Source organism: Eleutherodactylus coqui, chromosome 7, assembly GCF_035609145.1.
Source record: "Eleutherodactylus coqui strain aEleCoq1 chromosome 7, aEleCoq1.hap1, whole genome shotgun sequence".
Lineage (NCBI taxonomy): Eukaryota > Metazoa > Chordata > Amphibia > Anura > Eleutherodactylidae > Eleutherodactylus > Eleutherodactylus coqui.
The window spans coordinates 30,021,506-30,048,480 of record NC_089843.1 but is presented as its reverse complement, the minus strand read 5'-3'; the positions used below and the strand labels follow the sequence as shown (position 1 = coordinate 30,048,480).

The 26,975-nt window shown below is 46.0% G+C and overlaps 1 protein-coding gene across 1 annotated transcript in view; it reads right to left on the bottom strand.

Annotated features, from left to right (window-relative positions):
• Positions 1-6,028: 6,028 nt before the first annotated feature.
• Positions 6,029-26,975, bottom strand: part of LOC136573466 (vomeronasal type-2 receptor 26-like) — a 41,222-nt gene continuing 20,275 nt past the window's right edge. Inside the window, exon 3 of the mRNA XM_066574757.1 lies at positions 6,029-6,933. Within this exon, the coding sequence (XP_066430854.1) occupies positions 6,029-6,933 (905 nt within the window). The remainder of the gene's footprint in view (positions 6,934-26,975) is intronic.

The window sequence follows — 26,975 nt, the reverse complement described above, 5'->3', positions numbered from 1 at the left end:
AGACAATAGTTCTACTCTAGTTGTGTGTCTTCTCTGTTAACATAGCTTAACCTTATTTAATTTTTTCCCGGCACTACAAAGCATAGGTTTTAGTCTTCTATTTAAGGGTCAATAGTCCAATACAAGGTAAGAAACATACACTTTTTGCATTCTGAAACTTAACACTTTATATTCCATAACAGTTTCTTCTGCTAGCCTATGCTGTGGGTGCACAAAGACTTCCCATTGCTATGTTTTACCTGTCTTGCACAAAGTCACTGACTGACTTGGGTAGGGTGCAGAGTGCAGATGGCTTTCCCCTTGCGGTGTTGATTGAGCTATCCGACACCAACACAGAATGAATAGTGTGAGGGGACCCGGACTGCCCATTGCTATGTCACTCGCGGCACCTTGGGTCACACAGTGTGTTTGCTGGGACCGAGCCTGACCAAGGGCCTGCTCACATACTTCCCATACAGGCTACAGCGGGTCCTGGTCATGGTTTCTTGGCCTTGTAAGGCCACCTCCTCCTCCTGCTTGGGGTCAGGGGATCAGCACTGGGCATCATGTATTTGCTGTCGTGTTACTAGTTATCTGATACACTGGTTTGGGCAAAAGAAGAGGAGCATTACTGCATTAATGAGACATTCAGTGCTGTGCTAGCATCGAAGTCTGCTTCATGCCTATGATTGCTGAAGCTGTTGGCCGAGGCCTATGTCCCGGGGGAACTGCAACTTCGCCATGTGGGGTCTGTGGAACTTTTTCCTGCTAATTCAGTCATTGGAGTGGTGAAAGAAAACGTAACTGATTTAATGAGCCCGTCGCAGATGAACTAGCATCGAAGTCCGCTTCATGCCTACAATTGCTGAAGCTGTTGGCCGAGGCCAAGGTCTTGGAGGAACTGCAACTGCGCCAGGTTGGGCCTGTGAAACTTTTTCCTGGCTAATCCAGTCATTGCAGCGGTGAAAGAAAATGTAACTGATTTAATGAACCCCGTCGCAGATGAACTAGCATCGAAGTCCGCTTCATGCCTACGATTGCTGAAGCTGTTTGCCGAGGCCTATGTCCTCGGCGCAGTGTAAGTCTGCCATGTTTGGGCACTGTAATTTCTTCATGTTTATTACTTTCTTTTGGCTCCTTCTGCTCGCCTATGCTGTGGGTGCACACAGACTTCCCATCACGGTGTTTGACCTGTCTGGCACAAAGACACTGACTGACTTGGGTAGGGGGCAGAGTGCAGATGGCTTTCCCCTTGCAGTGTCGATTGAGCTATCCGACACCTAGACAGAATGAGCACATAGATTCTCCATAGCTATGTAACTCATGCCCACGTTTGCAGCTCCTGACGGAGGTTGGCACTTTATTGGAATGAAGATCAAACGTCAATTTCTCATTGATTCTCAACTGCATTGTGGGCTTTTAAATAGGGTCGCTACCTGGCCCTGCCAACCCTCTGCAGTGTGTGCCTCTGGTTCCTCCTCATGGCAGACGCACTTATAAATAGACATGAGGGTGGTGTGGCTATGAGGCCAGCGTGTGGCATAAGGGCAGCTGAAGGCTGTGCAGGGACACTTTTGTGTGCGCTGCGGACGCAGGGTCATGCAGGGGGGTTGGGCAGCATGTAACCCTGGAGAAGAGGAAGCGGTGTGACCCGCAGGCAGTGATTGTGCTTGGTTGGAGGTAGTGTGGTGCTTAGCTAAGGTGTGCCTTGCTAATGAGGGTTTGTCCGAAGTAAAAATTGTTAGGGAAGGGGGAGGGGCACTCTTGCCGCTATTGTGGCTTAATAGTGTGTCCTGGGAGCCTGAGATGCAGCCCTGCATGCTGCCCCTGCCCTATCCATTTCTGTGGCGTTTCCATGAATTTCGTATGTTTTCCAGATTTTCACAAGTGAAAACCTAAACGGAGCATTGGTCATATACAAAAATGCTCAAGTTGCCCATTGACTTCAATGGGGGTCGTTACTCGAAACAAACTCTCGAGCATCACTGAAAGTTCGACTCGAGTAACGAGCACTCGAGCATTTTGGTGCTTGCTCATCTCTACTAAGGACCCTTTTAGAAGAGTCGACTGCCAGCTGCAAATGTACCCAATATTCGTCACAGTGATGATCACTAAGTCAGGCAGTCAATTATAGATGAACAATTGCTAGTTTAGGCACACAGATTGTCATTTGATTTTTTGATGGCTGTATGATCTGAACCAGTAACAAATTATCTTTCGTAGTTCAGATTCTGCAGGCATTTGCAATGAACAATTTTTGTTCAGCTTCTGGAGATCCAGTGAGAATCTGAATTATATCATTCAGTATAAAAGGGCCTTAATGATAGTCTGACATTTTCTGTTCAGGAAAAAAAACACAGATAGCCCATTGATATAAATGGTTACTGGTGTAATACTTCATTTTCTGTATGTTGGCGCCACAGAGAAATTAAACACTCACTGCAAAGTTTCCCCACAGATTGCAGTTGATCACTGGGGGTCCCAGCAGGCAGAGGCATAGAAGGGAGGTGTGGGCTGCCCTCGGTGCCATCACTGGGTAAGTGGCCCCAGCGCCCCCTACCACCCTTTACTTGCTCCTCCCCTCCAAAAACTCTGACAAATAGCCCCGGGAGGTGGCAGAGAAACTCAGGACACAGAAGTGCTTCAGGACTGTTTGCTCAACTTCGTGTGCTTCTTCACCTGAGGCAGCACAGTTTCTGCATCGATATGTCCAACGGTCATGCCAAGCAGCAGTTTGCTGCCTTTTGCATTGTCCCTGCTGGGGTTGATCCGGAAACCCCGGAGGTGGGGTGTCCAGGCTGCACTGTTTGGGCCTGCAGTTAGTATACTTTCCAGATTTCGGCTGCCTGAGAATTTTGTCCTCCTGGTTTTTAGCGGCTTTATCAGCTTAATCAACTTGTGCTTTGGGGCCATCTTTTTCTTGTCCAAACTTCCCAAGCCACTTCCAGCAGCTCCCTCTGCAGCATAACTTATTCGGACCAGAACTGCTGAAGAGGAGGATGGGGGTCACCTGACCCGGATCAAGGAGAAACATGAGAGAATGCTGCGGGAAGCCAAGGACATACTGAACTGACCACATGAGCAGATCAAGGGGAAGATCCATGAGGAGGACAGACTGCGGGCGGAGGGCAGGGTGATTGTTGCAGGTAGGCTCAACCCCGGCCCTTCAGAGAGCCCTTCAGAGAGGTGGGCGATTGCTGACCATGATGTCAAATAGAAGCGGAACAAGATTAAGGCGGTAAGAATTAGATTAGTGCCATTGTAACAGGTGACAGTACATAGAGTGCCGATCATGCTCAAGAATTGGGCTCTATGGCCATTTATCCAAACATATTGTATATTTGCATCCCGTAGAGTGTTCTGGCACTGGGTCACAGAAGGCAGATTGTGCCCAGGTCATGGGTGCAGAGTGATTATTGGACACTCATGTCGTGGAAGAGGAGGGGTCCATCAGATTAATACCATGGCAGATGGACAATCTTGGTGTGTCATAGCGAGTGCTAAGCCTTAGGCTGGCTGCACATGGGTGTATTTGCATTGTGAAATCCAGAGTGGGCAACCACCTCTGGATTCCGCAGCAAATAATGCCCACAAACATGATATTGAATATCACTTATTGCTGTTCACGAGTGGAAATCAATTGCGATTTTCGGCTTTCAGAGCAAAAATCGCAACATGTTCTATTTTAGCGTGGACGGCTTGCATTGAAGTCAATTGAAGCTGTCAGAACTGCGGCCCTTCTGCAATGACATTGTGGAAAGGTCACAGATTCAGCATAATTGCTAGGTTGTGACACTGGAAATGCGGATGTATTAAAAAAATCTAAAAATCCTGCAGCTTGCAATGCGAACCATTCTCAGTATAGAAGTAAAGAAAGACCCAAATGTCCACTTGGGAGTTAGATTCCGTATGTGGGAACCCACAGCGGAATCTGGCCCTTGCCATGGCTGAGGATACTGTGTGCCTGTCTGGGTCTTCTATTTTCTTCATTGCGGAAGTGTTGTGATGTGCGGCTGCACATGTGCAATGAAGTTTTTTCTTTTCAAATTGAAGCTGTCAGAACTGCGGCCCTTCTGCAATGACATTGTAGAAAGGTCACAGATTCAGCATAATTGCTAGGTTGTGACACTGGAAATGCGGATGTATTAAAAAAATCTAAAAATCCTGCAGCTTGCAATGCGAACCATTCTCAGTATAGAAGTAAAGAAAGACCCAAATGTCCACTTGGGAGTTAGATTCCGTATGTGGGAACCCACAGTGGAATCTGGCCCTTGCCATGGCTGAGAATACTGTGTGCCTGTCTGGGTCTTCTATTTTCTTCATTGCCGAAGTGTTGTGATGTGCAGCTGCACATGTGCAATGAAGTTTTTTCTTTTCAAAACTACTGCTTTCTCGCAGAATCTGTGGCCCATACGCATTGTTAATTGCAGATGGGCTGGGATCGGACAGCATCCATTGACTTCAATGGAAGCCATCCGTGGAGGAACCACACTTAAATGGAGCATACAGTGATTTGTTTTGCAGACCAAAAGGTCCGCAAAACAAATCTGCATGCTTTAATTCAGGTGTGCATACCCACATATTCGTATGGGCAGCTTGAATTGTGGATCGTTTGCTCAGATTCCGCAAATCAGATGCACTTTTGTACATTGAGCCAAATAAAAGGTACGTGTGGATGCCGGCTGGGCACAGGGTCAGATTCCACATGCAGAATCTGACCTGCCCATGTGCAGGCAGCCTTTGTCCCAGTCCAGATAACAGTCCAGAGCTCAGTGCTGGCTTATGTAGATTACTGGAGAACCTGCCATTGAGCTGCTATTGCATTGAATGGCTGTGATTGGTTCACCAAGTGCTACAGTAATTCGTTGAGCCGCAGCACTCGATAAGCAATCAGAGTAAATGCTTCCCAGAGGATTGGTTTTTAAACCTCCAATTCAAGAAGTGCTGACTGAAAACTACAAACAAGTATGCTGAAGCTGCAGAGAAGACGTGCAGCAAAGAGGACAGCAGCTGTTACGTGACATATTGTTTTTTTTCTTTTTTTATACAACCATGGCTTATTTTCGGGGTAAGGCTTGCATTTCAAGCAGCATGCGACTTTGTAGCAACACAAAACTCTGATATTACCATAAGAAAATACAGCAATATCGCACAGAACACAGATGCAATATTGCTGCAAATTTGTTACAGCGATTTTGCTAGCACCTGTGTAAACTTAATGAGTATTGAGCTAGAAAGAGTGTAAAGGAATGACAGCATCTAAGAATATGGATAGCACTGTATGGGGATGAAATCAGTGTTGTTTTACAGCATATAAACTTACCACACTGTTTCAGAAAACAGACTGTTGCAGAGCAGAAATAATACAACATGGAATGATTAAAGCAATTTTATTTACAAGGGTGCTGTTATTCCCAGATCTAGTATGCTGAACTCGGTACAAAATACAACTCAGAGCCACAGTCAGGACAAAAATATATATAAGAATAATGCCTGATGTTTGCGAATAAATTCCTGCCACCCTATCACTCAAAAGAAAACACGTCTTAGGCTGGATTCACACGAACGTATATCGGCTTGGTTTTCACCCCGAGCTGATATACGTCATCTCTCTCTGCAGGGGGGCTAATTCTCGGATCTTAGCCCCACCCCTATCCCACCTCCTTTCATTGCAAATAGTGCAGAGGGGCGGAGAGGAGGCAGAGAGGGGGCGGGAGCTCAGTTTCTGCTCCTGGCTCTTCCATCCTCCCCCCCCCTGCAGAGAGAGACAACGTATATCGGCTCGGCGTGAAAACTGAACCAATATACGTTCGTGTGAATCCAGCCTAATTGTGTGTCATACTGCAGCTACTATAATAACATTTTCAGTATGGGAAAACACTCCTGTGACCGGAGAATCTTGATAAGTCATAGTAAGGTGCCATCAATATTCCAGGGATGGGATTGGGTTGATGAGCTGAACTTAAGGGTGGGGTCACCTGCACTACTACAGGGAGGGGGTGGGTTGATGAGCTGATCTCTATTATCATGGGGTAACATTTTGCCAACATTACTTCCTTTTCCCCAGCAAATCAGTTTTTCTATTCATTTCAGATTTGAACAAAATGATAAAACATTTTGGGAAAAACACACAACCTAAAAGTCCAGCGCTGGATGCCATTACTGCAAATATCTCCACCGCCACCATGTATTTCCCTCTGGTGCTCAGATAAGCCGGGATCATGGAGATCCAGACACTGCAGAACAGCAGCATGCTGAAGGTAATGTACTTGGCCTCATTAAAACTGTCCGGTAATCTCCTCACCATGAAAGCCAGAATAAAGCTCACCACTGCCAGGAGCCCCATATAACCCAACATAGAGTAGAAGCAGATATCTGAGCCTTCATTACACTGAATGATGATTTTCTCAGGATAAGACTGAGTATCCAGGTCCTGGAATGGGGGAGAAATAGACAACCAGATAACACAGATGACAACTTGTATAGATGAGCACATCAGCACTATGGTATAGGGCAACTTCACATTCAACCATTTTCTCCAGGGGCTTCCAGGCTTGGTGGACTTAAAAGCAACACAAACCATAACAGTCTTGGCAAGAAGTGAAGAGATCGCTACTGAGAAAAAAATTCCAAAACTGGTTTCCCGTAATCTACAAGTTACATCACTGGGACGACCAAGAAACAAGAAGACAGAGAGGAAGCTGAGGATGATGGAGACCAGGAGGAGATAACTCAGGTTCCGGTTATTAGCTTTAACAATAGGAGTGTCCCGGTGGAAGATAAATATTCCAAATATGAAGCCAGTCACAAGACATCCAAAGACTGAGACTCCGGAAAATACAGAAGCCATTGTATCATTCTGGTAAGAGATGAATTCCAGGACTTTGGGCAGGCATCGGTCTCTCTTCTCATTTGACCATTCATCACCTTGGCATTTAATACAGTTCTCAGCATCTGTAGGAATATTTAATAAAATATTAAATTTTATATCTGTCTGTCTCTCTGTCTATCTATCATATTGATCCATCTAGCAGTCTGAAACTACCACTGGGCATGGGTACAACTGCTTTGGGGTACTGACTCCTTCAGTGAGGGTGTGGACCCTATTAACACTAAAACTTGTTTCTGCTTTTAGCTGCTCTCTACTGGCAACAGTGTATTGCCCTGTATCACCACAATGTAGCCCGTCAGCTTCATGTGTTTTGGCCAAAATGCAGATTAACACCCACATTTATCAGTGTTTTTTTTTTTTCCAAGCAGCATGCTAGATTTGCTGGGGTAGCCCAGGATGTTATGCCAGTATATCAAATCATGGTGATACAGGGAAATCCACTACTTTGTCAATAGGGAGTGTATTCCTGTGTGGTGTAGCACACTTTTCTATGGCTGACATCCTTGGTATCAGTTCATATTTGCAGACTATGCCTGTCAGCATTCACCCCTTCCCCAATCTGGGTTGAGTTGAGTGGCTGAACATTAGTCTGCACCTGAATATTGAACTTCTCCCTATTGCAATCTAGGTTACTGCATGCTACTAGGGAGTATGGTGATTTGCTTACCCTGCAGTTTATCAAGTGATGCAAGTTTAGCTTCTCGTACTGAGAGTTATGGCTTTTTACATTTTTTCTTTTACCTCTTTGATTTGATTCTGCTGTTAGCTACCTGTCCTTGAGTGGAAGCTAGCAGATTATCAACAGTGACAAGGGGCACCAACATATGCATGATATATATCAGGGGTGTAGCTAAAGTCTAAGGGGCTCAGGAGTAAAAGTTTAGCTTGGGCCCCCCTCCTCTTGTACCCATACCTACAGCAACTGTGCTGCATACAGCTGCAAAACAAATTTAAATACATGATCTATTCATTTGGCATAAGCTTTCGCAACATGACTCATTTCCTGGTCAGTGAGAAAAGTTATTTGTAGCACTTTAGGCTGTTTTCATAGTTTTTGTTGAATTTTTGAACCAAAATAAAAAAAAAAAACATGCAAAAAACTGCATGTGGTATTCAAAAACTACTTGCATTTTTAAGAAACAATACACTATAAAAAATGCATGTGGATTTAAACAGCATGCATTTTACCGCATGCAGGAAGACTGTAAAACGTATACCAGCTGTACATATTAAATACAGGGGATATCCAGGTTATATCAGAATATCACTGTATACAGGATACAAGTAAAATGTCAGTTACCATACAATGGAGGATAAAAGTTTGTCTATTTAAGGGCCAGGAAGTGAGACAGCAGTTTCTATGTAGAAAAGGTTTCGATGCCTGTCTAGCAATGCAGCAAAATGTGACCAATCAGCATGTGTGTGTGTATATATATATATATATATATATAAAAATTTCTATTGTGTAAATTGTATATATAGAATAGAATATAATAAATAATCTTTATTTTTATAGCGTCAACATATCCCGCAGCGCTTACAAAGACAGGAGGAATACAGAAAGACAAAAGCACAAAAATTACAGAACCACGGTTACATAGTAATCAGTTGATGGAAACAGTAGGGGTGAGGGTCCTGCTCCAACGAGTTTACATACTACAAGTGGAGGGCTCTATGGATGAAGGTAATGAGTTTAAATTGAATTCTGTATTTAACAGGTAGCCAGTACAATGACCGGCACAGGGCAGAGGCATCCAAGTAGCGACTGGACAAGAAGATGAGCCTGGCTGCTGCATTCAGAATTGATTAGAGAGGGTTGAGTATGGAGCAATTGAGGCCGATCAGCAATGAGTTGCAATATTTGAGTTAAGAGTGAATGAGGGCAACAGTGAGTGTTTTTAGCATGTCCACAGTGAGAAAAGAGCAGATTCTTGCAAAGTTCTTGAGGTGCAGCTGACATGCTCGGGCCAGAGATTGGATGTAGGGGGTAAAGGAGAGATTGACGTTGAATATGACCCCAAAGTAGCGGGTGTGCTGTCTGGCAGTTATGGAAGTGGTTAGTAGAGGGCGAAAACACCAGTAGGTCCGTTTTAGAGAGGTTTAATTTTAGGTGGAGAGGACACCATGTTAGAGACAGTGGACAGACAGTTGGTGATGTTTTGGAGGAAAAGTGCAGAGATGTCATATGAAGAGGTGTATAGCTGGGTGTCATCAGAAAAGAGGTGGTATTGGAGGCCAAATCTCCTGATGGTTTGTATCAATACGCATAAAGAAGCTATCTTTCCTGAAAAAATATGCCTTGGTTTCTTGGAATCCCACTAAAATACTAGCATGGTCCATATCACGATAAACAGAGAGATGTCGCAACTTTGTCCCCTGAAACCCCTAGCAGTACACTAGTGGTACATTCACATCAGCATTGGAAGTTCTGTTTGGCTCCTATGTTGCTGATTTCTGCTACAAAACATGAAATAATAGTGTTATTTCATCTTAATGTATGCTGCAAAATACCAAGCAAAGGGAAATGGAATAAACCTCATTGTAGTCAATGGAGTCCTTTGGTGCTACTCTGTTCTGTCATTTGACGGTTCTCTTCCACAATGGGTTACCTTTTTTATTTCATCCCCAAGCAGAGCAGAAAATTGAACCCCTTAAGGCTGATGTGAACAAGCATTAACCCTTCTGGCATCCTTCAGCTTTTGGCTTCCCCAGGTTCATTCCTGATGATGTCCAACAACATATCATAATATTGTCTGCACTAGAGGACACTATATGAAGAAAGTTGGTTCCTGCAAGGAGAGATTTGTAAATCATGGGAAGGGGACAAAGATTAATGTAAGGCAGGAGCGTCATGAGAAGTGCAGTGTATCTGAGCAGACAAGTGTGGCTGAGCCACCTGGAGTGCCTAAGGAAACCTGTGCAGCAGGGGTGATATGCAGTATGCAGCAATTACACATGTAACGTGTTTACTGCGTATTTTATGCACTTTTAGCTCTGTGTACCTAATTATATTCTTAATACACAGACAAAATAGGCCCATGTGAGTTAGTGTTACGGTGCAAGACTCCTATATTACCAGCCATATCCCTCAGTTTTAGGGTTTTTACCCAGTAGCGTTTTTTTTTTTTTTTTTTTAAGCTGCGATATCGCTGCATCTTTTTCAATGGGCTTTCTAATGTTAAAATCGCATCAGGCATCCTATAGAGAGTGGCGATGGAGGCTCAATCCTTCATTATTGGACTCGGAGGAAGAAAATATAACTCTCTCTAAAGCAATTGAAAAATATTTCCTATTGAATTCAAATGGAGAGGTTGGCACTCCCACAGTCTGGGAGGCTCATAAAGCCTATGTAAGTGCCTTATTGATAGCCTTAGGGTCCAGAGTTAGGAAAAAATTACAAAAAGAAATAGATGACAGGCTCTCACAAATAGCTAAACTCGAACAATCTGTCAAACTTTCAAAAACTCTTAGTAACCTTGAGAAACTAGAAGACTTAAGAAAATAATTAAAACTCTGCCTCGAATCGAAGTTCTATAAAAAGAATCTCTATATGAGACAGGTAGTATACGCGCAGGGGAATAGGGGTTGAAAATTTATGACATCGCTAATTAAAAAAGCACGGGCCAAAAATATAATCAGAACCATTAAAACCTCCTCTGGAAAGTTGGTCACCTCTTCCGAGGAAATTGCCAAGGAGTTCCAGTTGTTTTACAAAGAATTATATGATATACAAAGTCTTCCTACGAGGGAAGATACACCCAAAATAAAAGAACAAATAAACCTGTTCCTTCAGAATCTAAAGATGCCTAAACTGGATCAGGAAGAGGCGAACTCTCTTATGACACCAGTTACCCAGGAGGAAGTGAAAGACCTGTTAGCTTCTTGTCCACCTAACAAAAGCCCGGGTCCTGACGGACTCACTAGGGCCTATTACAAGACCTTCCAAACAGTCTTAAAGGGGTTGTCCCACGCCGAAACAGGTTTTTTTTTTTTTTTCAATAGCCCCCCCGTTCGGCGCGAGACAAACCCGATGCAGGGATAAAAAAGAAAAAACAGATAGTACTTACCCGAATCCCTGCGCTCCGGTGACTTCTTACTTACCTTGTGAAGATGGCCGCCGGGATCTTCACCCTCGGTGGACCGCAGGTCTTCTGTGCGGTCCATTGCCGATTCCAGCCTCCTGATTCGCTGGAATCGGCACACGTGACGGGGCGGAGCTACGAGGAGCCGCTCTCTGGCACGAGCGGCCCCATTCAGAAGACAGAAGACAGGACTGCACAAGCGCGTCTAATCGGGCGATTAGACGCTGAAGATTAGACGGCACCATGGAGACGGGGACGCCAGCAATGGAACAGGTAAGTGAATAACTTCTGTATGGCTCATAATTAATGCACAATGTATATTACAAAGTGCATTAATATGGCCATACAGAAGTGCTGAACCCCACTTTGTTTCGCGGGACAACCCCTTTAACTCCAAAATTAACGGACCTTTTTAATGCTCTACTCGTTGGCAGCGAACTTCCCAGACAAGCGCAGGAGGCCCATATTACGCTCATTCCTAAAGACAATAAGGATCCCATACTCTGTAGTAATTATAGACCTATCTCGCTTATTAATTTTGACGTAAAACTATGGGCAAAACTTTTAGCGAAAAGGCTCGAAACCTTCATCCCCTCCCTGATTAACGAGGAGCAGGCCGGTTTTGTGAGAGGGAGAGAGGGCAAAGACAATTGTCATAGACTACTACATGCAGCTCGCTATGCCCAAAGTCATCATATCCCTCTAGCCTTTGTTGGCACCGATGCAGAGAAGGCGTTTGATACGGTGAATTGGGCGTACATGAAAAGCGTACTGCTTCACTATAATCTACCCCCTGATTTTGTATCTGCTATCTTCTCACTTTATGACAAACCCTATGTGAGATTAAAAATAAATGAGATTATGTCACCTCCCTTTGAGATAAATTATGGAACTCGCCAGGGTTGCCCTCTCTCCCCCACACTGTTTATATTAGCTTTGGAGCCTCTGCTGGTGAATGTGAGACAGGACCCAAATATAAAGGGCTTAACCATAGGTGATAAGTTATTGTCCACAGCAGCATTTGCTGATGACATAGTTTTTCTGGATACCAACCCTAGCGAGGGCCTCCTCGGACTTGTGGGACTGCTGAACCTCTTTGGGGAGATTTCAAATTTCAAAATTAATTTCCACAAATCCACCGTGCTAAATATCTCCATCCCCCGCGCTCTTTCCGATACCCTCTCAATTTCTTCCCCTTTTACGTGGTCAGAGATCTCACTGGACTATTTAGGAGTAATAATAACAAAGATAGCGGAAGACCTGTTTATGGCTAACTTTTTACCATTAGTAAACAAAATTAAAAACCTTCTGCGAACATATGATATACCAGTTATATCATGGTTCGGCAGGAAGAACATCCTGAAGTCTTATATCCTCCCCATAGGGCTATATAGAATAAGGATGCTTCCTATCCACCTTTCCATCAAGCTTTTTCAAGACCCTGCGCACTACCTTTTCTAGCTTTGTATGGAGATCTCGGAGACCGAGACTGTCCTATAGCTTGATGATAAAGAGGGGTCCTGAGGGAGGCATTGACCTACCCAACATTCCTGACTATTATCAAGCATCTCAATTAAGCTATTGGATAAGCTTGGTAAATCCAACTAGGGATAAGTTACTACCAACTATGGCCCTGCACTATAATAAGGATACCTCACCTCAGTGGGTGACCTATGGTTACCAGAAAAAAGTCATTACAGAGCGAAAAATTTCAACCCCTTACTAAGAGGCCCGTGCGAAGTCTGGGACAGAGAGAGAGAGAGAGAGGTTGGCTCCGTCACCCTTACCAATCCTCCCGCTGAACACAATCCCCAAACTACTAGGCCTTAGGACAGACCCAGTTACTGAATCGATCTGGAATAAACTTGGAACTTATAAGATTGGGGACCTGCTATCCTTAGCTCACCTATCACCCAAAGAGATCCTTCAAACTCTCCTACCCTCGCACAACCTGTCTTTTCTACACCAGGCATCAGCGCCCAGGGTGATAGGAGACTTCATTAAAAAGTTTAGAGCGGCTAGACCCCTGCTCCCCTTCGAGAGTACTGTGAACAATAAGGACCCCAAAACAAGGAAAATTGTCCTTTTGCGTAAACGCTTCATTGTACCCCAAAACATCACTAAACCATCCTTTACTACCTCCTGGGAGAGGGAGCTTGGCGTTTCCTTATCCCAGGAAGATATCAATTTGCTATTGGGAACATCGTTTGGAATCTCCCCCTGTATCACGGCACAGGAATCACACTATAAACTACTTGTAAGGTGGTATAAAACCCCGCAGTGGCTCCATGCTTACAAACTAGCACCTCAAGATAAATGCTGGAGATGCAACAGAGAGGTAGGGTCCTATCTCCACCTATGGTGGAATTGCACTCCTCGGATACCCTTTTGGAAGGGGGTAGAGTAGATCCTGAGGAGAATCAAGCCACATTTTTCACTCTCACCTGAGATAATGCTCCTCTGGAAACCTACCTCAATGTTCCATCCCCGAAGGCATAAACTGATGGCCTTCCTGATAGACTCATCAAAACCTTTGATACCGCTGCACTGGCAACGCGAGGCACCCCCCTCCTTGAAACAATGGAAAGAGAGAGTAGATAGGCTCTTCAATCTTGAGGAGCTGTCGAGTTGGAACAAAGGCACCCATGACAGATTTATTAAGATATTGTCTCCAGGGCACGGCTTGAGGCTCTTGGACATCTTTTCTCACTGAGACACCCTCCCTCACCCTCCCTCCCACTTGCCCCCCCCTGCTGATCCTCCCCCCTACCAACTAGCCCACCCTTAGTTGCATAGTTGGGAATTTCCTGTTTATTTCACTGTCCCCGCTTCAGGGTTTGTTTTATGATGTGCAGACAACCAGGCAGATCAAGCTGTCTACTTACTCCAAATTGTAAGCACGTAGTCCTCCTTTAAACCTAAGCTTATCCTACGAACTAAGTGGATATTTTTTTTCTGTATATTGTGGAAATGCAATCTGCCTTTGATACCCTGTTTGTTTTGTATGATAAAAACTTGAATAAAAAGTGATTTAAAAAAAAAAAATCGCATCAGGCAAAAATCGCAAAAGCACAAACTTTGTGCTATGCGATTTTAACATTAGAAAGCCCATTGAAAAAAAAATACAGCATTAAAAGAAAACGCCAGTGGGTAAAAGCCCTTACATGTACGTAGTGGTGAATTTTATGTCCAGATGCTGGATGGCTTAGTACAGCTGTGCCCAGAGCTAAAGAGGAGTCACTAGGGTAAGTATATACAGAGGTCTAGTCTGAAGTCTGAGAAATATAGGGGTCTTACCTTAGCTCTTATCAATTAGAGGAGTTTTCTCTGGGGTATGGAAAATGAAGAGGCCAGGGATCTGATTGATTTAGGCATGTGATAAAGTGGAGCATAGAAAGGAGGAGGTTATGGTCAACAGTATGAATTGAAGCAGACAGGTCAAGAAGGATTAGTAGGAGTAGTTGCCCCCCTCGCCCTCCAACTTGGCTGTTATTAGGTCGTTAGACACTTTTGTGAGGGCGGCTTCGGTCAAGTGGAGGAGGTGGAAACTGGACTAGAGGGGATCAAGAAGACAGCTGTCAGAGAAAAAGCATGTAAGACAGTAGTAGACCAGGCATTCAAGTAGTTTGGAGATGAAAGGGAGGTTAGAGATGGGTCTGTAGTTGGCAGCATCAGTCGGGTCAAGGGTCAGGTTCTTTAGAAGAAGGGATATGGTCAAATATTTGAAAAGCAAGGGGAAAATACCAGATGACAGGGAAAGGTTGAAGATGGTGGTGAGGTGGTTAATGACAGCCAGAGAAAGGGACCAGAGGAGGTGTGAGAGGAGAGAGTTGCTGGTGTAGGTGATGGGTTGGGCAATGGATGGCAGTTTAGAGTCTTCTTTCTCAGTCATTGGTTTGAGTACAGATAGCAAGTGAGTAGTGGTTGTAATGCTGAATAAGCCAGGATCAGGGCTAGCTGTACAGTGTTTGGGGAATTCACAATAAATTGTTTAAATGTCAAAATGTTTAATGCACAGGCAAAGATTTTAAAGAAACGTTTTAAAGAAAAGAACTATCCACAGATTTTAGTGGAAAAAGCTTATAAAAAGACCTTGGAAAATTGTGATTCTCTTGATCAGAATGATAAAGTAGTCTTAAGAAAACAAAACACAAAGTAATTTGGCTTTTATCACTAAATTTAATTTACAACATGGAAAAATAAAGTCCATTCTTAAGAAGCGTGAAAATATACAAAATGGTATAGTGGAGGTCTCTATTGGTAATAAAGCCCACCCCCCCTTTAAATTGAAAAGTTATATGACATGCAGTTCAGAGTATGTGGTGTACTTAATTGAATGTCCTTGTCATCTCCGTTATGCAGGAAGGACAACAAATAGTCTGAGAACTAGGATGAACCAACATCATTATAATGTATCTAGAGTTTTTTTCAAAAAATATCTCATCATTTTACTATGGTTCATAATAAAGAAATAATAGGATTGAAAATAATGCCACTAGAAAAGATATAGAGGGAAATGCATTGGATCCATAGAATGAATAGTTTGATGCCTGGAGGACTAAACAAGGTTTTAGAGAAAATTTAATTAGGATTTTAGAAGATTAACATATTTTTTATGGGAAATGTGATTTAGGAGTAACATATATGATATAAAAAATCTTTTTCTATAAGTAAATCATATGAAATGGTTTTATGAAAGGTTACCTTTCATAAAAGGTTATTTATAATTTATAGTCTTTTATGAAATATTACTATTATATTTGTTCTAAGAATCTATTTATCATGTTAGAGTATAAATCTCATTAGTTTCAAAAGTGGTAAAATGTAATGTCCACGTCCCAGCTAGTCATTTGGAATGCAAAAACGTGAAGCGTCATCACGTGGGACGCTACATGCATTGTTTCGTCCTTATGTCAGTGACGTCCGGCTCAGTGGGATGCCACCACGTTGGTTGTGCGTCATTTCATCATTACGTTGGTGACATCCTCCGTGGCGTTACGTTTTCATGTCGCCTCGTGGCCTTACCACGTTGGTAACATGAGACGCAAAAGAGATTCGAAGTGTGCATAAAGAAGGGATTTACACACACAAGGATGCTTGAAAAAGGGGCACTGTTGTCCTGAAACGCGTTGCACCATGGTAGGATCTTTGTTTTATTTTTTGGTATGTTTTTCTTGTTTGTTTGATAAACTAGTCCTTGGAAGATTGCGAATCTGGACATCGTTTTGGAGGAGAATTTCTAAGGCTTTATTCATCCATAAAATGGGGTCTCCAGGGAGGGGACTTCCCCATGAAGTAAGTGCTTCACTCTTAAATTGTCCACATACCCCATCTAGTAAGAAGCGCAGGAACACATATTTTTCTTGTTCTTTTGGTTAAAAGTCAGAAAGAGGGGGTCAAATATTTAAAGAGAAAGCACAGTTCACTTGCTGCGCAGAAAAGTAAAGCCTCAACTGATATACAATCAGATCAGAATGTGCCCCCATCAACTCTGAACATAATGACAATTAAGATTGAGGCATAATCACAAAATTCTTCTTAAAAAATTCCTGACTCAGTGCATTTTGCCCATCTTAAAAAAAACTAGCAGACATTAAATCCAATGCAAAGCATGTAGGTCATAGAGTCAAAGAGCTTGAAATACCCAAGAAGATCTACTGCTTCATAGCTATGCATTACAAACCAATTTAACAGCACAACAAAACCAGTTAATGCAAGCCATGCTACTAAGGGAGTACCAGGAGAGCCATAGCAGACTCAAAAACATCCGTCTTAAGGGTATACCTGAGTCCACTGCTATGGAAGCCCTAAAATCTGCAGCGTCAAAGATCTTTCAAATCCTCTAGACCCTATTTGGCAAAGAAAGAGCAGAGGACATAAAAATTGCAAACACGACGCGCATTACCTTAAACCCTCCTCTTCAGACCTGCCTATCATGTTATTTGTGCAGGTCATTTGTGGCCTCCTCAGATACGTGTGCACTTCAGACACTCTCTTAAAAGCATTAAAAGTTTAAGACATCGTCTTGGCAAACTTCAAAATTCTAATATTGCAGCACTTAGCCTTAAGTACACTGGCTAGAAGATGGATCTTGAAGCGCTTAACAGATGCCTTGAGGGCTAAGAAATTCCCAATAAAATGTCTCTTCCCTTTAGTCTCGCTACCTTTAAAGACGGTCAACAAGTCACCATCAGATTGCCAGAAGACCATAAAGGGGTATGGACAAAGCTGATAATTCCTCCACTAGAAATTCCCTGGTGGCTACCAATCCAGCTTCAACAAGCAATGCTGCAGCTTGTGATGCTGGAAAATTGGAAGCTTAACATTAAACACAAAGCATCCAAAAATAGGAGATCGCTTATTCCTAAGAATGCATTTTGGCTAATGTTGTGGTTTCTTCTTCTTCTCTTTTTGAGCATAGAGACAAACTACCTTGGGACTTCAATTGACAGAAACTGCTGGTGATATCACCTGCTCAAAATTTGTGAGTTGATGGCTCTCACCAAATAATCTCTACTATGTCAATTTTACTTGTTTGGGTTCTCAGCCTGAAGGTACGATGACTCCTGCCAATGCACGGTCTCTTGTCTGTCATCCCCTAAGGGGCTGATGGGCTAGGGTGGTGTGGCAGCAGGATGGGCTCAGTCCCCAGCGGTCTCCCTTCTGTTAATGTTATTATTTTACTGATGCTTGGGAAGCGACCCTTGGTGGAGCTCCAGTGTTACGGCACTCTGCCCCCCGAGCGCCAGTTGGGGTGCCCTGATCTCCCGCACCCCCACTGTCCCTGCCTACTTGCCTCGGCCCTGGCTAACCCCAGGCGGACAACTGGACGGCGGTCCCTGCCCTGGCTAGGGACCTGGCGACTGACAAGCAGGAACCTACCTAATGCGGGGAACAGAGTGCCGACAGGGGAGGCAGATGAATCAGACCAACAAAACTGACAAGGCTGGAGCTGGAACCCACAGGCAAACTGGCAGGGTGCTGGATAGCAACTAGTGCTGACTGGGCCAGACTAGATTAGAGGCAAACAGAACCAACTAAAACAGACTGAGTAACAGGGGACCAGAGGGAGCTGACCGACAACTAGGGACTGACTGAGGGGAACCGCAGACAGACTGGCTAGGTGCATGCAGAACCAATAACTGGCAATGAGCTCAGTTCACTGCCAGTCTTTTAACCACAAGGTTCCGCCCAGGGGCGGAGAGTGGGAGGAGGCAACTCCACCCACTGCTGTATAAGAAGCACAGAGGAGTGCGGGCGGCACCCTACGGGCGGGCACGCCCACGCCGCCGCCCACTGGCCAACCCAAGCTGCTGGGATGACCTCGACACAGGGCTCCAGGCTGCTGGAGCCGACGCCGGAGCGACGCGCGCCGACCGCGGGACCCCATGCCGCACTGTATGGTAACATTACCCCCCCTCTGACGGGGGACCTCCGGGCCCCCGGAAACTCGACCAGGCTTATCCAGGCAAAGGCTGTGAAAACGCTGTACCAACCCGAGAATGTGACCCTCCTGAGCGGACACCATGGACTGATCCTCAGGTCCATGACTTCAGTAGTCTGTGGCTGCCCCATTTCCTTCAGGGCCAACCATTGACATACCGTCCTGTTTCAGGTCGTCTTCCGAGTCAATGTCCAACCATTCGCCACTGTCTTTTGACCCATCCTCGCTACCAATGACGCTGCCTTCAAAATCTGAGGCATCTCTAACTTTAAAATCACTGTCATCTGAGCTATCATACTCCAAAAAACTCTTCCGGGCCCCCAAATATTGTACGGTTCCTGGACCCCGGCAAGAATCCAGGACCTCCTGGGCCTTGTGTTCAACTTCATCACAGACCAGGGTGGGCGGCGGGGGACCGGAGGTGGGCATCACCGAAGAGACAACAGGTTTCGACAAAGACTTATGGCAACCCGTGCGACCCCTCCTTTTGCGATTTCCAGAGGACCGGTACCCCTTCTGTTCGACTGAGCAGGGGGGAGGGGGAGCGCGATGGCTATGGCAGGATGGCCCCCACTGGGTTAGCTCCCCAGTGGCCCAATCGAATTGGGGGTTGTGCAACGCCAGCCACGGCATCCCTAGTACCATGTCTACCGACATTTTCTCCATCACCAGGAATGATAGACCTTCCGAATGGCGACCCCCCACCATGAGTTGTAACACTGGGGTCCTCCATCGAACCAAGCCCGAAGCAAGAGGAGTAGCATCAATGCTAGCAAAACGAATTGGCGTCTTCAGCGCCACAAATTCAGCCCTCAGGGGCTCAACGAGACGCATGCTTATCAGGTTAGCAGCTGCTCCGGAATCAATAAACGCCTGCCCTAGGCGGGAGAAGTTCCGGAATCTAACCTGGCAGGGTATCAGAAGTCTAGGACGTACCTGAGGTCCTAGGCGACCCTCCCTGCAATCGCCTAGGACTGGAAGTCTTTCTGCCGATTCAGACTGTGGACGCTGAGGCCTCCAGGGGCAAGTTATCACCCGATGTCCAGCTTTCCCGCAGTAGAGACAGAGATTATATAATAACCGAATCCGGCGTCGCTCCTTGGGGTCCAGCGGGTCCAGTTCCATAGGTTCGGGAACAGAGACTGGTACGGACGGGGAGGGAACAGGACAAATGACCTCCCTGACTCTATGGGTCGGTCTATCTTGCTTCCCAGCCCTGAGCCTCCTATCTGCCTTCACTGCTAACTCCATAGCCTCCTTTAAGGACCCGGGAACGGGATGGGAGATCAACAGTTCTTTGACCGCGTCTGAGAGACCTTGCATAAAAACGTCTTTCAGGGCACTATCGTTCCATGCAGTATCACCCGCATAGCGTCTGAAATTGGAGCAATAATCCTCCACACAAAGCGACCCCTGATGCAGCGCCAGCAACCGAGAAACCGCCAACCCCACTCTGTCCGGTTCATCGAAGATGCCCCCAAGTTCCTGAAAAAAGGAGTCCACCGAATGCAGGGAGGGGGAACCCTCGGGAATGGAAAAGGCCCAAGTCTGGGCAGAGCCCCGCAGCAGGGACATTATGAGCCCGACCCTCTGGACCTCCGAGCCGGAAGAGCGGGGACGCATCCGAAAAAACAGGCGACACGCCTGTTGAAAAACAAAAAACTTGTTCCTCTCCCCAGAGAACACCTCGGGAAGAGGGCACTTGGGTTCGGGACTGGTAACGGCATTCTGCTCCTGCGACAATGCCCACTGCTCCTGGGCCACCATGCGAGCTGACAAATCCCGGATCACCGGCACCAGGTCTTGCAGCTGGTTTGCGAGGGCGCTGATCGCCGCCATGAAAAGAAAAACAGTATTTTAAGGGCCAGTTATTATGTTACGGCACTCTGCCCCCCGAGCGCCAGTTGGGGTGCCCTGATCTCCCGCACCCCCACTGTCCCTGCCTACTTGCCTCGGCCCTGGCTAACCCCAGGCGGACAACTGGACGGCGGTCCCTGCCCTGGCTAGGGACCTGGCGACTGACAAGCAGGAACCTACCTAATGCGGGGAACAGAGTGCCGACAGGGGAGGCAGATGAATCAGACCAACAAAACTGACAAGGCTGGAGCTGGAACCCACAGGCAAACTGGCAGGGTGCTGGATAGCAACTAGTGCTGACTGGGCCAGACTAGATTAGAGGCAAACAGAACCAACTAAAACAGACTGAGTAACAGGGGACCAGAGGGAGCTGACCGACAACTAGGGACTGACTGAGGGGAACCGCAGACAGACTGGCTAGGTGCATGCAGAACCAATAACTGGCAATGAGCTCAGTTCACTGCCAGTCTTTTAACCACAAGGTTCCGCCCAGGGGCGGAGAGTGGGAGGAGGCAACTCCACCCACTGCTGTATAAGAAGCACAGAGGAGTGCGGGCGGCACCCTACGGGCGGGCACGCCCACGCCGCCGCCCACTGGCCAACCCAAGCTGCTGGGATGACCTTGACACAGGGCTCCAGGCTGCTGGAGCCGACGCCGGAGCGACGCGCGCCGACCGCGGGACCCCATGCCGCACTGTATGGTAACATCCAGAATATTTTGTAAGCCTTTGCCTTATCTCTTCATAATTTCCTATAGATAAATGACTTGAATACATCACTTTTTAGGGAGCCTATAGATGGTAAGCAAGCTTGACACTGGTGGGTCTGATCCTGCTCTAGAGGTAAACTGTTGTGTTGATTGCACACAGAGTGTACCAGGTGCATCGCCTCCTGCCGTTATGTATCCCTTTATCCAATGCCCCTCAGGGATGGTGGGACGGGGCGGTGCAACAGTGGAATACATTTGGTTCCTGATGTTTTAATGTTTTCGATTCTCTGTGGTATTACACTAAACTATGTTAACCTGATTCTGTCAGAGCCCCGTAATAAGATGCAGTTTTTATACCTTGTCTATTAATGCCATTTTTAATTGCCTGACATAATTAACCCCTATATATTCATTATTCCAAGGTCTTGGCATCTCATCCAATTTCTTTTGAGCATTTCTGCGTAACTTCCCCACATGTATGGTTGTGTCAGAGACGGGGCCACTCCTTCTTTCTCTTGTCCAACATAGTGGCCTGGGGCAACTTGATTTTTCTTTTGGCTCTCCCCCAAATTTTTGCCTAATGCGGCAAGCTGTATGTTTTATTATGGCAAGATGACTTACCAACTAATTGAAGCGACACCTTCAATTAGTTATTATTAGACACCTTATTAGATGCTGGTAACTGCCCTTACACACACCATGGCAGACAATAAATGTAAGTCTTTCAATGTCAGAGGGATGAATACCCCTCAAAAATGAAGCAAAATCTTCCCCTTATTTAAAAACTAAATTCAGAAGTGGTGCTTCTCTAAAAAACTCACCTTAGACATAATCATATACCCAAACTTCTTATCTTTTCATATGGTTTCATAGTACTCACTCTTCGGCCTCATGTGGAGTATGCATAGCAATAAGCAAAAACACCCTCTTTACCTTAACCCTTTTGACAGGAAATTCTTATGGAAGATCTCTATTTTTAAAGTGCACAATAGCCCACAACAAAATTTACTTTGCAAATGTATACAACCCTAATCAGAGCCAAATTCACCAGCTAATTTGTACATTAAATGAATTTTCTGATTTTGCAGGAGGTATAGTCATAATTAGAGATGAGTGAGCATACTCGTCCGAGCTTGATGCTTGTTCGAGTATTAGGGTGCTCGAGATGCTCGTTACTCGAGATGAACACCACGCGGTACTTGTCTCGATTAAACGAGCACTGACCATTGAATTCAATGAAGCCGGCAATACAGCTGGCTCCATTGAAAGCAATGGGCTGCCGGCAATCGCGGGATGAATTAAATATATAAGCCCTTCCCTGCAATTCATCCAGAAATGTGTAAAAATAAAAAAATATATATATACTCACCTTGTCCCAGCAGAACAATGTTAGCCCATTGAATTCAATAGAGCCGGCAATACAGCCGGCTTCATTGAAAGCAATGGTCTGCCGGCGATCGCGGGATAAATTGTCGGGAAGGGCTTAAATATATAATCCCTTCCCTGCAATTCATCCAGAAATGTGTAAAAATAAAAAAAATATATATACTCACCTGGTCCCGGCAGACGGAGTTCAGCGCGGCCGGCTGCAGTTCTCCCGAACTGCTCTGAACAGCTGTGAGTAGTATTCAGCAGCTGGGGATTTAAAATCCCCGCCTGCTGAATGAGCTGCCTCTAATTGGTCACAGCCTGACCAATCAGAGGCAGATCTCGCTCACACACCCATTCATGAATTCATGAATGGGTGAGTGACTGCTGCCTCTCATTGGCTCAGTGCAGGGACCAATCTGACTGGTCCCGCTGAGCCAATGAGAGGCAGCAGTCACTCACCCATTCATAAATTCATGAATGGGTGTGTGAGATCTGCCTCTCATTGGCCGCGCTGAGCTCCGTCTGCCGGGACCAGGTGAGTATATATTTTTTTGTTATTTTTACACATTTCTGGATGAATTGCAGGGACGGGCTTATATATTTAAGCCCTTCCCGACAATTCATCCCGCGATCGCCAGCACCCCATTGCTTTCAATGGAACCGGCTGTATTGCCGGCTCCATTGAATTCAATGGGCTTACATCGTTCTCCTCTGGCAGAGGAGAACGATCTTTATGCTGACAGTGCGGGGGGGGGGGGAGGGTCTCACTCTTGCCACTATTGTGGCTTAATAGTGGGACCTGGGAACTTGAGATGCAGCCCAACATGTAGCCCCTCGCCTGCCCTATCCGTTTCTGTGTCGTTCCCATCACTTTCTTGAATATCCCAGGTTTTCACAAATGAAAACCTTAGCGAGCATCGGCGATATACAAAAATGCTCAAGTCGCCCATTGACTTCAATGGGGTTCGTTACTCGAAACGAACTCTCGAGCATCACTTAAAGTTCAACTCGAGTAACGAGCACCCGAGCATTTTGGTGCTCACTCATCTCTAGTCATAATATCAGGTGATTCCAATCTAGCCTCCTATAGATAACTGTGCAAACATTAGAGATGAGCGAGCACCAAAATGCTCAGGTGCTCTTTGCTCGAGTCAAACTTTTCGTAATGTTCGAGAGCTCATTTCAAGTAATGAACCCCATTAAAGTCAATGGGGGACTCGAGCATTTTTATATGGGACCCATGGGGAGCATGGGTCATGACTTGTCAAACATCTGAAAATCATGAAAACGCCACAGAAACAGATAGGGAATGACAGGGGCAGCATGCATGGCTGCATCTGAGGCTCCCTGGTCCCACTATTAAGTCAAAATGGGGGCAAGAGTCTGGCGTCACCCCCCTAACAATTTACTTCGGACAAACACTCATTAGCAAGGCACACGCGCTGGTACATCTTAGCTAAGCACCACCCTACCTGCAACCAAGGACAACCGCTGTCTGCGGGTGACACCGCTTCCTCTTCTCCTGGGTTACATGCTGACATTGCTGTCCAACCCCCTGCACGACCCTGCATCCACAGCGCACACAAAAGTTTTCCTGCGCAGCGTTCAGCTGGCCTCATGCTACACGCTTGCTTCATAGCCACACCACCCTCATGTGTATTTATAAGTGCGTTCTGGATGAGGAGGAACCGGAGACACACACTGCAGAGGGTTGGCAGGGCCAGGCAGCGACCCTCTTTGAAAGTGTGGGCGATAGCCCACAATGCTATTAAGAATTGATGATAAATTGACGTACGGTCATCATTCCAATCCCGTGACACCTCCGTCACAAAATTGTCAGCAGCTGCAAACTTGGGCATAAAGGGGACTCAGGTGCCAGCACTTCTACACATCTCCACAATGCAGCAATACTGTGTGGGAAGCACGTGAGCGGGCCCAGGGTCAGGTTCGGTCCCAGCCTCCACCCTGTGTGACCCAAGATGCCTCAACCCCAGATAGATCAACACCGCAATAAGAAGTCTTTGAGTTCGTTGGGCCCGCCTATGCTGTGGGTGCACAAAGATGGTATTACGCAGGAAGAAATCAGAGTGCCCAAACAAGGCAGAGTTTCACCCCGCCAAAGGCCTTAGCCTCGGACCACATTTTTGCCCTAGTCAGTCAGTGTATTTGTGCCAGACAGGTTAAACACCGCTATGGGAAGTCTTTGTGCACCTACAGCATAGGTGAGTCCAAGGAACTAAAAGATGGTATTACACATAAGGAAAACAAAGTGCCCAAACATGGCAGAGTTGCACCCCGCCAAGGGCCTCGGCCCACATTTCAGGCATAGTCAGTCAGTGTATTTGTGCTAGACAGGTAAAACACAGCGATGGGAAGTCTTTGTGCACCCACAGCATAGGCGGACCCCAGTAACATTTCTGTAGCAAGAGTATAGGCGGACACCAGTAACATTTCTGTAGCAAGAGTATGGGTGGACCCCAGTAACATTTCTGTAGCAAAAGTATAGGCAGACCCCAGTGACATTTCTATAGCAAGAGTATAGGCAAACCCCTAAAAAACCTTTCAGTAGCAATTGTATAGGCAGGCCCCAGTAATATTTCAGTAGGAAGAGTATAGGCGAACCCCTCAAACCTTTTAGTAGCAACTGTATAGGTGGACCCCAGTAACATTTCTGTAGCAAGAGTATAGGCGAACCCCTGAAACATTAGTGTACCAATAGTATAGGTGAACACCTGTAAAAATTTGTTTACCAAGAGTATAGGCAAAGCCCGGAAAAATTAGTTTGCTAACAGTATTGGCAATGGCCTGAAAAATTGGTGTACCAAGAGTACAAATGTACCTGTGAAAAATTGCTGAACGCCGAGGGCAGGTGAAACCCATAAACATTTTTTGAAGATACGGCTCGTTATTGGTTAATTTGTAACAGAGCCTGGAGGCAGCCCTCCTTAAAAATTGGTTTAAGTTTAACTTTTAAAACTTTAAAAACTTATAGAGCTTTTAAAACTTTTAGAGAGAGAGCCTTTTGGGCTGCATAGAAATTGGCAGTTCACTGTGATGACATGCTGTTTTAGGAGGAGGATGAGTAATAATATCCGAGAGGGATATACAAATTTAATTCTCCCCTTTTTTGGGGTGATAGAGGATGCATTTTTTTCTCCTGTTGCAGCGAAAAGATTCTTTATGATTCACTGCTTTCCGCCGTTGAAGAGAAGTCTGGGGAAATCCATCCTTTGTTCATCTTTATGAGGGTAAGCATGGTTGTGCTATCAGTTGACAGGCAGGTACGCTTATCTATGATGATCCCCCCAGCAGCACTAAACACCCTCTTTGACAAGACGCTAGCGGCAGGGCATGCTAGCACCTCCAGGGTGTACTGCGCAAGTTCATGCCACGTGTCCAGCTTTGACACCCAATAGCTGTATGGAGCAAAGGCATCACGGAGGACGGTGGTACAGTCGGCTATGTACTCCCTCACCATCTTTTTACAGTGCTCCCTCCAACTCAGTCTTTACCGGGGAGTGGGAACACAGTCTTGCTGGGGAGCCATAAAACTGGCAAAGGCCTTGGAGAGTATTCCCCTGTCTGCGCTGGACATGCTACCTGATCCCCATGCCTCCCCTGCTAGTTGGCCCTCTGAACTGCCTCTTCTACCACTAGCGCTGTCAGATGGGAACTTTAGCATCACTTTTTCCACCAGGGCCCTGTGGTATTGCATCACTTTCATACCCCTTTCCTCTTCGGGAATAGGAGTGGAAAGGTTTTCCTTATATCGTGGGTCGAGAAGGGTGTACACCAAGTATGCGTCTAACGCGTGGGTCATGGGAAAAGCAGCCTAACATGAAGTCAGCCATGTATGCAACACATCGCTGTCCTCAATAGGAGCATGCTCCTCCTCCTCCTCTTCAGCCCATACACGCTGAACAGATGACAGACAAGCAGCATGTGTAGCCTCTGCAGTGTGGCCAGCTGTCTCTTCCCCCTCCTCTTCCTTGCCCTCCCCCTCTTCCTCTTTCTCCAAAACCCGCTGAGATATAGACATGAGGGTGCTCTGGCTATCAAGCGACATACTGTCATCCCCCATCTCCTCTTCTAACCGCAAAGCGTCGGCCTTTATGCTTAGCAGCGAACTTCTAAGCAGGCAAAGCAGTGGGATGGTAATGCTAATGATGGCCGCATTGCCGCTCACCATTTGAGTAGATTCCTCAAAGTTTCTGAGGACCTGGCAGATGATGGCCATCCATGCCCACTCCTCTGTAAAGAATTGTGGAGGTTAACTACCACTCCGCCGCCCATGTTGAAGCTGGTATTCCACAATTGTTCTATGCTGCTCGTACAGCCTGACCAACATGTGCAGCCTAGTATTCCAGTGCCTGAGCACGTCGCACAGCAGTCGGTGCGCTGGCAGCTGAAACTGACGTTGCAGTGTCCTGAAGGTGGCAGAATCCGTGGTGGACTTGCAGAAATGTGCGCACACGTTGAGCACCTTGCCTAGCAGGTCAGACAAGTGGGGGTAGTTTTTCAGAAACCGCTAAACCACCAAGCTGCAGAGCCACCACCAGGTTAAGGCTGTTGTCACTCATGACCATCACCGGTTGGAGGCTCAGCGGCGAAAGCCAGTGGTTGGTCTGCTCCGTCAGACCC